This window comes from Protopterus annectens, chromosome 2.part2 (assembly GCF_019279795.1).
Source record: "Protopterus annectens isolate FY-2018-M chromosome 2.part2, PAN1.0, whole genome shotgun sequence".
NCBI classification, from domain to species: domain Eukaryota; kingdom Metazoa; phylum Chordata; order Ceratodontiformes; family Protopteridae; genus Protopterus; species Protopterus annectens.
Window position 1 is genome coordinate 95,379,789 of NC_056730.1, and position 14,972 is coordinate 95,394,760.

Here is a 14,972-nt window from a genome sequence, read left to right on the forward strand (position 1 = left end):
GGTCACCGTGGCAACAGGAGGCTGAAGGGCAAAGGACGCCCCTGGTCCAGGTTGGACCGAAGCAGCCACCAACGTAGGTCCCGACGGCATGTATTAAAGTAGAAAAACATACAGTAAGACAATTTAGCAACCACACAAATAAGGGCAAGGGCCCTCTAACTCAAACGGGCCTTGCCCGGTAACAGAGAAAAAATACCAATCTCACAAAAAACAGTTTACACACACACACAAAGCTGTTAAAACAGCTGTTTGTTAAATTTATGAAGAAACCCCTAGGTCAAAAGACCAAAAAGTAACCAAAAAACACTACTTAGCTCCAGCCAAGTCGAGACCACGTCTAACTTGAAAAGCGGCAAACGAGATCTGGGGAAGCAGGCGTGGTGCATTCTGGGATAAGGGGTAGCCCAGCCAATTAGAGACTTTGTTCTATTGTATAGTGGCCGAGTCGGAGCCGATGGATCGGCTCCGAACCCATCAGTTATGAATGTAGGCGAGATAGGATCCCATTACATCAACAGTTTTGTAATAGTACAAACTTAAGGAGGTGCATATAAAACTGCTTTTATACGAGGCATATGTTATAGGATGGTGGAGCAGCAGCAGAACAAGACTGGTGCTACCTTCAAACACAGGAGGAAAGGCTTGCTTTGAAAGTACAACACCTGTTATCAGAGTACAGTCCCAGCAGTTAAGCTGTTTTAAGTTCCTCCATCAAGGTTAATGAATGGAATCCTTAACTCATTCACTCCAATGGAGCTCAGGAAGTTTGCACTTAACTTCCAATGGGTGGAGGCTAAGCCTCATGACAATCAAATTTTGTCCACACATTTCAAACAAATGTTCATATCTCTGGAACCGGAGGGGTTATGGAAGGACTACAACAGCAAACCACAAACCATTTTTATAGTGGTAGAATTCTTTAGGTTCTAGGTCTTAAATTGAATTTCGAATTCACAGTAAACACAGTAACTATTATGTTTAATATTGTGTAAACAACTTACAATATCACAGCAACCACTCAAGTTACACACACAGTCAGCAGCATTTTATTCATCTAACTGAGCTTTTGTACGAGGCTATTACTTGGGTGTGAAAATATTTCGAAAAATATAAACATTACATCTATATAAATTATCATGACAACAACAGTTAATATCTCTTGCATGCACTAGACAGAGGTCAAATATTAATACAGTTGACTTTTCCATTGTGGAAGCTAGAAGATGAACTGTTTTAAACAAAAATAACATTACTTCCTAAACATTTGTTTAAAGTAGGCAATGTTGTTTCTGCAGACACATGTTCAATGACACCAAGTCCAAAGTCCCATCTTAAAGAATAGGAAAGAAAAAAATAGGTTTGTACAGTGGATCTAGCATTACATTAAGGAGCTGGACTAAATGACCACAGGTCAGACCTCTGTCCTCAAACGGAGGCTGCAGATATAATAGTAAAAATCTTCAAGGGCCAGCATCAGGGATGCAAGTAAAGGGTCCTGAGAAAGACAGCAGCATCACCACAAGAATAATACAAAGGTATGCGTGGCAGCTCCCATATCATAGTATTTTATGTAGTAGAAGACTGGTTAAGGCAGGGAATAAAAAAAAAACTTTTCTGCACTACAATGGTGGCAGTCTGCCCACTTATTCTCATACCTTCTTCCCTCTAACATACATTGCATCACCAAAAGGCGATTTCCACAACTGGAAACTAAGCCAGTGGGAATGGGAAACAAAAGGATCTCGGGTGACTAGGCAGGTGCTAACAGAAAAGAAACTTGCAAAGTGGTGCCTCTCCAAAGCATTTCTCCAGAATGGAATTTTAACTAACCCCAACTCCCCCAAAACATTTAGTTTGATGTAATACTAACATAATGCAAAGTAATTTAATATACATCACTTGTTGTGAGACTGAAATTTTGCAGTGACTTACTTTTTTGGCAGACGCTTCAGTATCATTTTTTTCTTTGGATTCATCTGTGCCGAGATTAGTTCCACAGTGCTGTAAACTACTCTTACAGTCTCCTTCAAGTCCTTTACTTTGTTTTTTGCCCATTTCATTGTTGGCAGACTTCTGCACCTTTTGTGGTTTCTTTTTCTTTTTACTAATTCTATTTACATCATAATTCAGATAAGATTCAAAAGACATCGTTGGTGGCTCAAACTCCTCATTGGACAAATTGGCTTCCTCAGTGTAACCATGTTTTTTTATTTCCTTTTTCGGACTTTCATTTAGTGGAGCAGATGTGCTGCCAGCTTCAGTGAAACCAAGTTTCTGTTTTTCTTTTTTAATAGTCTTGCTTACTGGACGGTCCACTTTTGAATGACTAGCTGTGTTACTGCTTTTCATGTCTGCAGTGTGTCTAGCATTTTCCTTTATTTCTTCATCTTTTCCTTCATTACCTTCTTGTTTGTTCAGCTTACTCACAGAATCTTTATTTTTTGAGTTTGAACCTTCATGAGTAAAAAGGGTTGATGACTCTCTACCCTTTTGGGAAGATGCATGTTTATTGATATATTCTGCATCATATTTTGCATGCTTTCTCCCTTTATCACATCCCTCATGCATTTCTTTTCCTGACTTATGCTTTTCTCTGTTCTCTCTTTCAGGAGCTCTTAAAATGCCTTCTTGATTAGCTGACGAGCTACTGTTAGAAGCAATGTTTTCCAAGACCTTGGATTTACTGTGTTGGGATTCCTTTACATGCTTAGATTTACTAGTGTGTTTATTATCATTAGCAGGTTCATCTGCAAATCTTCTACAGGACTCAGATTTTTTAATTATTTCTCTATCACTGTAGTCCAAACATTTCTTCACCTCTTTGTTTATGTTTTCATCTGCTTTTTCTCTGGATGCTTCAGTCCTCGTGGATGACGTTTGTCTGTCCAAGTCCTTGTGATTTTGATTACTATAGCTCCTAAAACAATGGACTTAAATTAAAATTATTAAATGTAACAAACATTTCCACCATTTTGTTTAAAACAACCCCTCTTTTCAACCTACATAATTTAAAGAAAATGTTTTTGTACATAAAATAAAATGGATAAATTAAAATTAATAACCAAATTATATCATCCCAATCATGCAAAAAAAATTAAACATGCAATATTTTTAGTTTCACAAATAAATTTGCTTAAAAAAATTAAGAAAATTGCCAATGCCAAGGTGCAATGTTTTTACATATGTTAGGGACGTGCTGCAATTGAAATGTAAAAAATTACTTGCAATGCTACACAGAGAAACCATCACTTCTACCAAACTTCAGATCGGAGTTTATTTCTAAGAAAATGTAGCTTTACCAATACATAGATGCTCCTATTAAGCAGGCTGAAATCGTGCCCAAATCTCCCCCCCCCCCAAAAAAAGACCAATTATACAATGATGGTTCATTTGTATTCAAACACATGCACTCTGACTGGACAGCCTGTAAATCGGGCATATACAAACAGAACAAGGTCTGGTCCCTGAAGTACCACTGAGCATCTAGACTTTCCATCAGAATATGATGAGGTACAGAGTACAACAGAACTATTGCTTAAATAAATAATTCAGTCATTTTCCTATCTCCACAAGTCTTTGCCAGAGATATCCAAGTCCTACCACTGCACTAGTAGATGCATCATGAAGCTCTCTCATACAACTATAAAAAAAACACCTTTTACAGCCAAGCTCACCATAAGCCTTCCAATAAACTTTTTATATGTATATACATACACGCACATCAGCCCCCTTTTTCCCTTTTTTCTACATGGGGTGGGGTCAGGGTATTGTGTTAACTGTCACCAACTCTCGATTCAGTGCCACACTCCTGTCTTCAACACTCATGCCTGACTGTCGCAGATCTTTCACACAATCCATACACCTTTCTGTTGGATGTCCTCGCTTTTTCTTACCTTCTTCCTGTCTGTCCCAAATCTTCCTCACCAGATTGTCTTCTGGTTTCCTACATGTGCCCAAAACCACCCTAATATGTTCTCTTTGATCTTTTCTGCAATTGGAGCTACTTTGGCTTCTGATTTTATATCCTCATTTCATCTGTCCCACAGTGTGAATCCTACCACCTTTCTCAGGCACTTAATTTCCATCACCTCTAGCTTCAACTGTTCTGCCTTTACTGCCCAGGTTTCTGTACCATACAGTAGTACTGATCGCACCACTGTCTTGTACACCTTGCTTATTTGGCATTCTTCTTACAGACTACACCTGATACTCTATGCCAGTTGGCTACAGCCCCTCTGATTCTAGCTTTGACCTCTGTTCAGACTACCCTTATCCTCAACCACCCCTTCCCAGATACTTGAAGCTGTTTACCTGTTCGACTATTTTCCCTTCTCTCTCTGCTCCCAGCTTCTTCTGGATTTCCCCAATTTGCTGCCATTACCACAGTCTTATCTATGCTTAGTTTCATCCCATGTGTCTTCAGATTTGCATTCCATTCTCCTATCCTTTGCTGAAGTTCTAGTTCAGAGTTTGCCTGTACTGCCACATCATCTGCATACAGCAGATTTGTTGATCTATCCCTTTCAATCGGTTTGCTAATATAGTCCATCACCAGTATTAACAGTGAGCTCAGAGTTGAACCCTAGTGTACATCCACTCCCCCTGGGAACCCCTCTGTGAGGCTGACCACTGTTCGTACGTTAGTCAGTGGGTCCTTGTACATAGCCTGCACTAATTCTACCAATGTTTCTGGGACTTCAAACCATCGCAGTACTGTTCAGATCAGCTTTCTTGGGACCTTGTCATATACTTTCTCCAAGTCTAGGAAAGCCCAGTTGGACTCTTTCCTCATCTCTAGCTTCTTTTCAAGTATCTGTCTCAGTGCAAACGTCGGGTCAATTGTGCTGCATACTGATCTGAATCTGAAGTGGTACTCTACCATCTTATATTCTACTACTACTGCATATCTGTTTATCCATCACCCTCTCCAACTTTCATGCAATGTGGTAAGAGTTTGATGGCTCTGTACTGCCCACAGTTGTGGATGTCCACTTTGTTCTTGTACACTGTCATCAGTATGGTTATTCTCCAGTCATCTGGGATACACCTCTCTCGCCACACTGCTATTAGTACCCTCAGGACCCATTTCTCCCCTATCTCACCCAGCATCTTTATCATATCTGCTGTGACCTCATCTGAGATGGCTGCTTTCTCTGACTTCATCTTCCTTAGTGCTGTTCTTACTTCTTCTAGGGTGGGCTCCTCTTCTTCCCTCATCATAGGCTGTTTCTGGGGCAGTACAGCTTCTGCGGGGTTTTCTTCATTCAGAAGCTGCTGGAAATACTCCTTTGATGTCCTGTGGACTGGTGAGTAGGTTGTTGCTGGCATCCCTTATGAAGGGTGTGTGACTATCTTCTTTATCTTTGTCTTTGTCTTGCAACCTGATATAGCTTATTTGCGCCTTGGGTGATGGGCAGGTTGACAGACGAGATCAGACGGGAGTCCCTGTGGACTATGCTGTTTGCAGATGACATTGTGATCTGTAGTGAGAGTAGGGAACAGGTGGAGGAGACCCTGGAGAGGTGGAGATATGCTCTAGAGAGAAGAGGAATGAAGGTCAGCAGGACTTATACAGAATATATATGTGTTTGAATGAGAGGGAGGATAGAGGAATAGTGAGGAAGCAGAGAGTAGAGGTGGCGAAGGTGGATGAGTTTAAATACTTGGGATCAACAGTTTAGAGCAATGGTGAGTGTGGAAGACAGGTGAAGAAGAAAGTACAGGCAGGATGGAGTGGGTAGAGAAGAGTGTCAGGAGTGATTTGTGACAGACTAGTACCAGTAAGAGTGAAAGGGAAGGTCTACAAGAGGGTAGTGAGACCAGCTATGTTATATGGGTTGGAAACAGTGGCATTGACAAAAAGACAGGAGTCAGAGCTTGACGTGGCAGAGCTGAAGATGTTAAGATTTGCACTGGGTGTGACTAGGATGGACAGGATTAGGAATAAGTATAAGTATATTAGAGGGTCAGCCCAGGTTGGAAGGTTTGGAGACAAAGCCAGAGAGGCAAGATTACGTTGGTTTGGACATGTGCTGAGGAGGGATGCAGAGTATATTGGGAAAAAGATGCTAAGGATGAAGCTGCCAGGTAACAGGAAAAGAGGAAGGCCTAAGATAAGGTTTACGGGTGTGGTGAGAGGACATGCAGGTGGTTGGTGTGAAAGAAAGATGCAGAGGACAGGAAGAAATGGGAACAGTTGATCTACTGTGGCGACCCCCGACGGGAGCAGCCGAAAGAAGAAGACCGAGTCACGAGTGGTTCTGATGCCCTATTCTTTGCTATTGCAACTTCTTTCTTAACTTTTGTTAGACAACCAGTCGTCCTTCCTAGCCTGGTCAGTCTTTTCTATCTCCCATTTCTTCCTGCACTCCTCCTTTCTTTTGATGACTTCCTGGACTTCTGCATTCCACCACCAGCTTTCCTTATGTACCTTATTTCCATACCTGGCTCGGCCATATATCTTTTCTGTAGTCCTAACACATGCTGTTTTTAGGCACTGCCATTCTTGTTCAACTCCACCTATTTCCTCCTCTTCTTGGGGTGCTAGAGTCCAGAGTAATTCCTTGAACTGCTGTACTTGCTCTCCAATCAACTTCCAGATCTTCTGTCTGGTCTCTGTTGACCTTAGAGCTTTCTATGACAACTGCTTGCAGTTGATTGTGGCAACTAGTGGTTTATTCTGTGGGCCGACTGTTTCAATGGGGATGACTTTGCAATCATGGATTCTACCCCTTTGCCTTTTCCTTACTAGGAGGAAGTCTACCTGAGTTGCATGTTGGCTACTCTTATATGAGATCTTGTGACTGTCTCTCTTTCTGAGCCATGTGTTGGCTACTATCAAGCCATTTACCAGACAGAAGTCTAGAATGGCTTTTTTATTCCTGTTGCCCCACCCATGTGGAACAAGGCAGTCCTCATATCCTGTTCTGTCTGTCCCGATATGTGCATTCAAGTCACCCATTATCAACACCAATTCATGTTGTCCTGCTTTATCCTCACTATCACAACTCTGCTGTGGGGCATAGACTGAGATTATGAATACTGCCCTATCATTACACTGGAGTCTGATTGCCATGAGTCTGTCATTAATTCTGATCATATCCCTCACTGCATTCTGAAGCCTCTCTCTCACAATTGCTATACCATTTCTAGCCTGTCCCCCACCAGAGTAGTAAAGTCTGGATTCCAAGCCAAGTGGCTTTGCTGCACTGCCCTTCCATCTCATCTCTTGGATACATAGGATGTCCAGCCTCCTCTGTATCATGTCATTCACTTCCAAGCTGCATTCTGTCAGTGAGCCTACATTAAGCGTAGCAATTCTCAGTTCGTGTTTGGCAGGTTGGTTGGTTTTACATCCAGCTTTCTCTCAACAGAGCTATCCCAGATAACCCAGGCTGGGCAAAAAGACACCGTCCAGCCAGTAGCTTATTGACCCAGGGCTTTATGGAGGGCACACACTGGCCAATAGGGGCACATATACCCCTCCCACGATTAGCAAGGGTCCCTGGCGTGGGTCAGAGTAGACCGGGTCCTCAACCCACTTATCACCGGTAACTACCCATGCCCATTTTTGGCAACATTAGTCAACATGACCGAATCACCTAGAGCCATATTTTATACAGAGTGGTTAGCCCTGCCACAGTGCACAGTCTGTGATCACTGTTCTCCTATCTTGAGGATACTGTGCAGAACAGTAGATGCCCAAAGTGGTTGATCTGTACAACTCTTCCCCCTATAGGGCACCATGTAGAGTTTGTGCTGCTGCCCACAGCTCCATTCATTGGCGAGTTTCAGATGGAAACACTCAGCACGTTTTATGGACATTGGAGACATGAAGACACAGGGAGAACATGCAAACTCCAAACAGGCATTGGTTGGAGGTCAGGACCGAACCTTGTGCATGGGAGGTGAAGACCTTAACCATTAAGCCATCTGGTCCCAACATACACGCACACACACACACATATATATTAGCCAGCTAGATAGATATATTGTCAGATTATCAAAGTTCTGAAAATTCGAAATTCATATGGCTGTGACCATATGATTGAAGTTTTGGAACATCAAACATTAAAACAAAATAAAAACAAAAAAATTCTATTTTTGTAACATTTTTCTAAGGGGCAAGCCCTCCTGCACCCCCAACACCCCATGTTAATTAAATATACCAACTCCCAAGATCACACTACCTTGCAGAAAAGAGTAAATTTACCGTGATCTCCATTCAAAATGCTCAAAGTTTCAAAAATTCGATCATATGGTCCCCAACAATATGACTTTTGAAACTTCGATAATCTGATAGGGACCCATATATAGGATTGCAACCTGTTTCATGATGGTTTTGGCTTCTTTTATTGCTTTCTGGAAAGGGGTGAACTAAGGGGTGAAATTGAAGTATTCTAGAGTTTATAATATGGTCCTCCATACTCTTTTACAAAGCATTACAAACATGATTCCTTTTCCAGATCCAGAACAGACTTCGCAAAGGCCATTCTCCAAGTCTCAATTTGCCTCCTCCCTTTTTGTGTCCTTTTATTCCATCAGTTATGGTAATCTACCTATACAGCTTAGACTACTGCAACACTATGTTTGAACAAAGGGCAAGTGAAACTTACCATAACAGATGCTCTAGCAGATCACTTTTGCTGTAGCCTTCACTCCCTCTAGCCCCCTTTTCTTATATGTATTTTCTGGTGTTGCCAGGGTGTGGGTTTGTTATACAGTTACAGTTTGATTTATTTCCTAGCATTGTTCAAAGCTTTTGCCTCGCTCCTGGGCAAAGTAGTGCTCTAAAGCTTTTTATACTCCAGCTGTCTATTTTGTGGAGCTCTGCTCAAGCTCCCGAAAGCCATAGCATATGGAAGGTGGCCTTAGGTTTTGGAAGCTAGCCGGCTGCAGTGGGATAGGACACATGGCTTAGGCTACTGCAACAGTGATAGAATATCTACTCTTTATAATAAGTTTGACTTTCACATATACTTTTTGCCTGTCAGTTTGAGTACTGGAGGGGTATGTGTGTGCACATTTATAATATACATACAGTGCATTTAATTGAACATTCAGGTAGTCAACCATAAAGCGGCAAATTTGAACAGATTCAGACACTTGAGTGTCGGGATGACTTTTGATTACTTGAGCTGATTGCTCTTTTGTCACAGCTGTGCAACCACTGAGTTAGTATATATAGCTATATGAGGGGGGCAAAGGCCACCAACTAAGTGTATTTTTCTGCTTTTTCTTCATGTCTATGCAAAGCTGTTGTACCTGCATTAACAACTGTGTGAGCATATAGTAGCAGTTTTTGACCTCTGCATTGCCTGTTTTTTATCCACTATTTGAAGATCGAATATAGTGCTCTTCAGTGTAAATATCACCACTTGGGACATTCCAACTGTGCTAGTGTCCATTTCAATGAAGATCCTAAAAAAGAGAAGCTTCAGGAGTTCAAATACAATACAAAAATAAAAGATGTTCAGTATTCAGCATTTCAAAATCAGGACCTTAATAAGACCTTACTAGTTTTTGTGAAGAATTAAATAACTATAAACACCCAAACTGAGCCATTTGTCAAGACTACACTTAAATGCCTCAACATTTTTAGCTTAATATCCGCAGGAAGGCCATTCCAAATCTTTCCAGTTTCTTCTGTGGAGCAATTTGCCTATAATGTGCATTACAGACAAGGTTATTCACCAACAAAAAGTTGTTTCTAGTGAGTGTGTTCTGAATTCAGTACCAATTGCTGATGCCAAGGCAATATTAATGTATAAATAAGTAAGTCCCCCCCCCACCCCAGTCCAGTCTATAAATAATTGAATAGATACCTGGACAGTCTGTTTTCATAACTTAGATGCTTAACCTTATCAATTTGCCTAGTATAGTATCTTTGAATTCTTTTCGGTATACAGCATTGTGAACAGTTATAGACATGGGTGCTGTACAGTATTTAATATGCAATATGGCTACCTTATAAAATGGCAACAACAGCCTTTCATTTCTACTGGATGTCCTCCTTAAGATGTTCATGTAACACTTCCTGGTTAGGGTATGCGAAGCTTCCCCATATGTCAAGCCACGGTCTTCAATTACCCATAAATCCTTATCTTTTGATCTTTCTCCCCACCAAGTATAACATTACTTACAGAATAAGGGCAACAAGAATTAGTTTTACTGAAGTGCAGCACCTTTGTTTTTCTGATGTTAAAATCCATATGATTTTTTTTTACTACTTATTTACTTGTGCATGTAATGTTGCATTTTTTTTGTCAAACTGAAATCACTATAATCCCAGTTTTAGTGTCATCTGCAAATTTTCTAATCCAGATACCATTATTAACAAGAAAAGTCAGACATCAGAATTATAAGCAATATAAGTACCTTTGTGATACTTCCACAAAAATGGTGTATTCCTAGATAGAACTTCTGTAATAGTTTTATTCATTAGCCAGTTAGCTATCCACATTGTAATAGTTCTATTAATATTGTTTTATACATTACTTTAATAGTGTCACAATGTGGGACAGAATCAAACACCTTAAGTCCAGATGAACTGCATCCACAGGCATTCCTATATCAGCAGTTTCCCATATATCGATAAACATGTCCAAGTTTGATCAGCATGATTTTCCCTCACAAAAAACATACTGGTAAATATCTAAATTCGGTTGCAACATCTCAGTCATTAATTTTAATATTACCCTCTCAAAACATTTACCAACAAGTTAAGCTAGTGGGGTGATAGTTATCAATGGATTTAGCAGGTCACCTTAAATTCAGGAACCACAAATGCCATTTTCTAGACTTCAGGAACACATCCCATCTGTAAAGGCCTCTGAAAACGCCAGCGCAAGCACTTTTCCACCAAGTCTCTGATACTGCTCAAGAATAAACCACTTAAATCATCTGAATCTGCTACCATGTTTGATCTTATCTTTAGAGCTTCAATCTTCACAGTTATAAGGGGGCAGCCATCATAATTCTCACTATACATTTTTCTTTCAACATTTTTTCCACTTTATCTATCCGAGACAGCTCATTTCATTGACAAGCATATCAGTAAGACCAATTCGCTGACAACTCATTTCACTGAAACTCATTTTGTCGACCCGTTATATATGGCCTGTTCCTCACTGTAGTGCGATCCTGAATTTAGAATATATAGTAAGAGGGGTGGGGGGGTGAAGACCCCCACATATTATAAATGGTTTAAACTATATAGCTGGATACTTACGAGTGCAATGAATAACTGTTTTGCAGAAAACAATATACAACCAAAGTATGTGGGGGGCTGTGCCTCCCACACCTCCACTTGCTATATATTCTAACTACAGGATCACACTACAGTGGGGAATAGGCCATATATAACGAACAAAATGAGTAGTCAGTGAAATGAACTTTCAGTGAACTGGTCTTGCTGATTTGCTTGTCAGTGAAATGGGCTGTCAATGAAATGAAGGTAACCCATCTGAGAATGTCTTAGAAAAGACAGTAACTACGTGTTCCTTTATTGGATATATGAATATCACACTTGGCTATACAAATATTATTACTCTTCTTTCCTACAACTATTTAAATGCTTCATTACAGCTTTATCAACTGTATTAGAAGCCAATCTTGGTTTAAAATATTTTCTTGTATTCCTTAGCACTTTCAGATAAATATTTAAAAGCAGGAATGAGTTATCTTTATTGTCAGTACTTAGGCCCTTCTTATACTTAAGCCACAGTTTACTTCTGTACTTTTTAAGCCTTTCTACCACTCATATTCCCCAAATTTACAAGCAAATACATATGATCATAACAGATATTCCAACATTCAAATATTTTTAATGATACCTCATTGTAAACCATTCCCATTTACTTAGCTACTTTCTAACTGCAGCAAAGCCTGCTTTATAGCATTTCACTTTGGGTTTAATAACTGTGGTCACTGCTTACTGACTTTGTTACTAAACCAGGTAAAATCTGGTTCAGCATTAGAGTCCAGAAGTGTAACATCATCCCTAACCCAAATTACATTCAACATGTTTTCTGTTCTTGTAGCCCTATTTACTATTAGTACATCCGTTTGCACTGGTAGTAGTAATAACATAACATACCCTGGGCATCTTTCAACCAGTTTGCTCCAGTCCACTTCACCATCATGTCATAGCCAATACAGAACATCTTTCCATGGTACGAAAAATGAGTCCCCAAGTATTGAGACTGGTTGGGGATCTACAAACACTGCAATTTTTCAGTTAATTTTTCCTGCACCTTTTGAAACACCTAACATTTCCAAATTACAATTGCTAAACATAATGAAATTAAATCGGACCTTAACACTGAAACCCCCATACTCTTTTCTTATATTTCACTAGATGATGGCCCCTTACCAGCAATGGCCTCAGTAATACAAATGATATAGTTGCCATTTTGGGCCAAAACGTCCAGTTCTTGTTTATTATTTAAACTAAACTACAAGCATTGTTTAGCAACCATCTCAGTTTACAAGATGCTTTTAAAACTTTCGTCATCCCACTTTTGTATAAAAAAACAGACTTATTGTTAACGTACAAGAATGATATATTGCATAATAAAAATGTTAATGAAATATTCTGTGCATACAGATACAAATACAATTGTGGGAATAGAAGTTGCAGAACAGAAAGGCATGTGACCTCACTTGTTACAATAAAACTATGCAGGCACAGTTATCAAGTAAGATTTTAATAAATGTCATTGTTTAGATTATTTGCTAGAAGGCGAGTAAACATTTGAAATAGAAAAGATATTATGTAGGACAGGAGGTACAAAGGATAGTACAGGAAGAAAAGAGAACAGAGGGTTAATTTAGATAAAAGGAGTATAAAATGTTTGAATAAGGTAAAAAAGTTGTAGAGTATCGCAAGTGCAAGCTGCTCCACGCATGCATGTGTGTGTGTGTGTGTGTGTGTGTGTGTGTGTCTATGATCTAGACATTTATGTAGATATAAAAAACTTTCATATACACATAAGCAGTTCACTCTGCCAAATGTTTATCTGACAGATTAGTCTGCCTTTTTTTTCTTTTTTTTTTAAGCAAGCATTTGTTTAACTGTAAATGTTTTTGGTAATGTTGGGGAAGTGATTTTGGTTATGGTAAGCTGCTGTGTATGTGAGTGTTCATGGGTTAAGGATGAAGTAAGGGCTATGTAAGGGGGATAACTACTTTGTGAATGTATGTCTGTTATTATGTATGGGTAGTGCTACTGTTAGGGAAAGTTTTTTCAAGAGGTAATATGCAGGGATGTCGTTAGGGTAAGCACACCAGTGTATGGCGGTGCATCCCCTTGACATCTTTACTAAGATGTGCTAACACCCCCAAAAAACCTTCCTGAGCAGTACCACTATTCAGCCAAAGTAGGTGTGATGGTAGTGTTAGCCTTTTTCTTTTTTTTTTTTTTATAAAGTTGGCTTTGCGGCTCTCTGTCCTTCTGTGGTTCTGTCACGCTCTTGAGAGACAGCCTTCTTCTGTCTCGACGTACACCCGCAAAGCCAAATTCAATAAAAAGCTTCTTAATAATGGCAGAGGATAAAATATAGAGACTCTGTCATTAGCAACACAGCACACATGCACTCGCTCCTTCGTACATCAATCATTTCCTACACACACACACACACACACACACACACACACACACACACACACACACACACACACACACACACACACACACACACACACACACACACACACACACACACACAAAACCATGCAAGTTTAAAACAGGGGGTATAAACAAGAAATGAAACACAGAAGTAAGAAATAATCTTTCTGTATCACTCTTCATTTATACATTACAGCTATTTGTAAAAAATATTTGTTCCTACTGCTTATGATATAATATCCCTGCCATCTGTCCACAAATATACTGATATCGTGTCCACTGCAACTGGTCCCATCTTATTCTTTTAAATTTTAACCCTTTAACTGGCTATGATAATATGATTACAGTACCCAGAAAGAATGCACCAGACTCTTAAATGAAAAAGCTTCCTGTTCAAAAGCTAAATACACGGTATTGCCAGTCGGACATGCAGGTAGAGCGGTTCCCTGTTTCAGGCAAAAACAAAGTAACATTATTCCAGTCTAACCTACAGGTGGAGTTGCACAAAGTCAAGCAAAGGTTAAATACATGCTATTCCAATCTGACCTGTCACAGTTGCTAGAACAGTTTAGTTTTATTAGAATTTATAGAATAGCTTTTATTGAAGTTGGCTTTGTGACTCTGTCTGTTACTTAACCAAGACAAGGAAACAGGGAAGTATAACTGTACCAATAACTATCTACTTCGTAATATCTGTATACAGATACTAGCCCTGGAAATCAATAATGCCTACACTAAGTGTACACTGTTGTGAGTGAACAGACGACATAGACATGATGCACACCTTCTTCCTAATTGAAGTTTTCCTACTGATATTCTTGCAGCTATAAATATTGACAGATTCATAAAGGTTACCACAAAGTGTAGACATGTACACTTAGCATAATCTTTGTGGGTGACTAGAAAGCATAAAAAATGTGATAAGAATTTTATTGAATACATATGGTGTACACTTATTGTAGGCTTTATTAAATCTGGCCCTAGGTCTCTAAGGCTTCAGCTGCACATGGTACAATCCTTTGGCACATACAAGCAGTGCTGGGCAAACACGAATTGGATTTCCAGTCTGCATGATGGGATCCACTACATTTAAATGAAAAAACTAAATAAAAAAATAAAAATATGAAGAGTTTTTTTAAGAATGCTTTTTTATAGAGTTACTCTAAAAAGTAAAAAAAAAAAATAATGACGAAGATGAGTGAAAACTTTGCAAAAGATACGCAGACAAGCTGATTTCGGAAATGCAGTTGAGAATGGTTTTGCTGCTTGTAATAATGATGTTTTCTGAAATCAGCTTGTCTGTGCATCATTTGCAAAGTTTGCAGTCTTCTTATTTTTTCACATT

The 14,972-nt window shown here is 39.5% G+C and overlaps 1 protein-coding gene across 2 annotated transcripts in view; it reads right to left on the minus strand.

The window, feature by feature from the left end:
• LOC122795551 (elongin-A-like) overlaps positions 1-14,972 on the minus strand; it is a 1,176,755-nt gene that overhangs the window by 611,568 nt on the left and 550,215 nt on the right. The window contains exon 4 of one of the 2 annotated variants that reach the window (XM_044063776.1): positions 1,933-2,917. In XM_044063776.1, the coding sequence (XP_043919711.1) occupies positions 1,933-2,917 (985 nt within the window). Of the gene's footprint in view, positions 1-1,932; positions 2,931-14,972 lie in introns of both variants that reach the window. The other variant, XM_044063777.1, reaches the window with a different exon arrangement.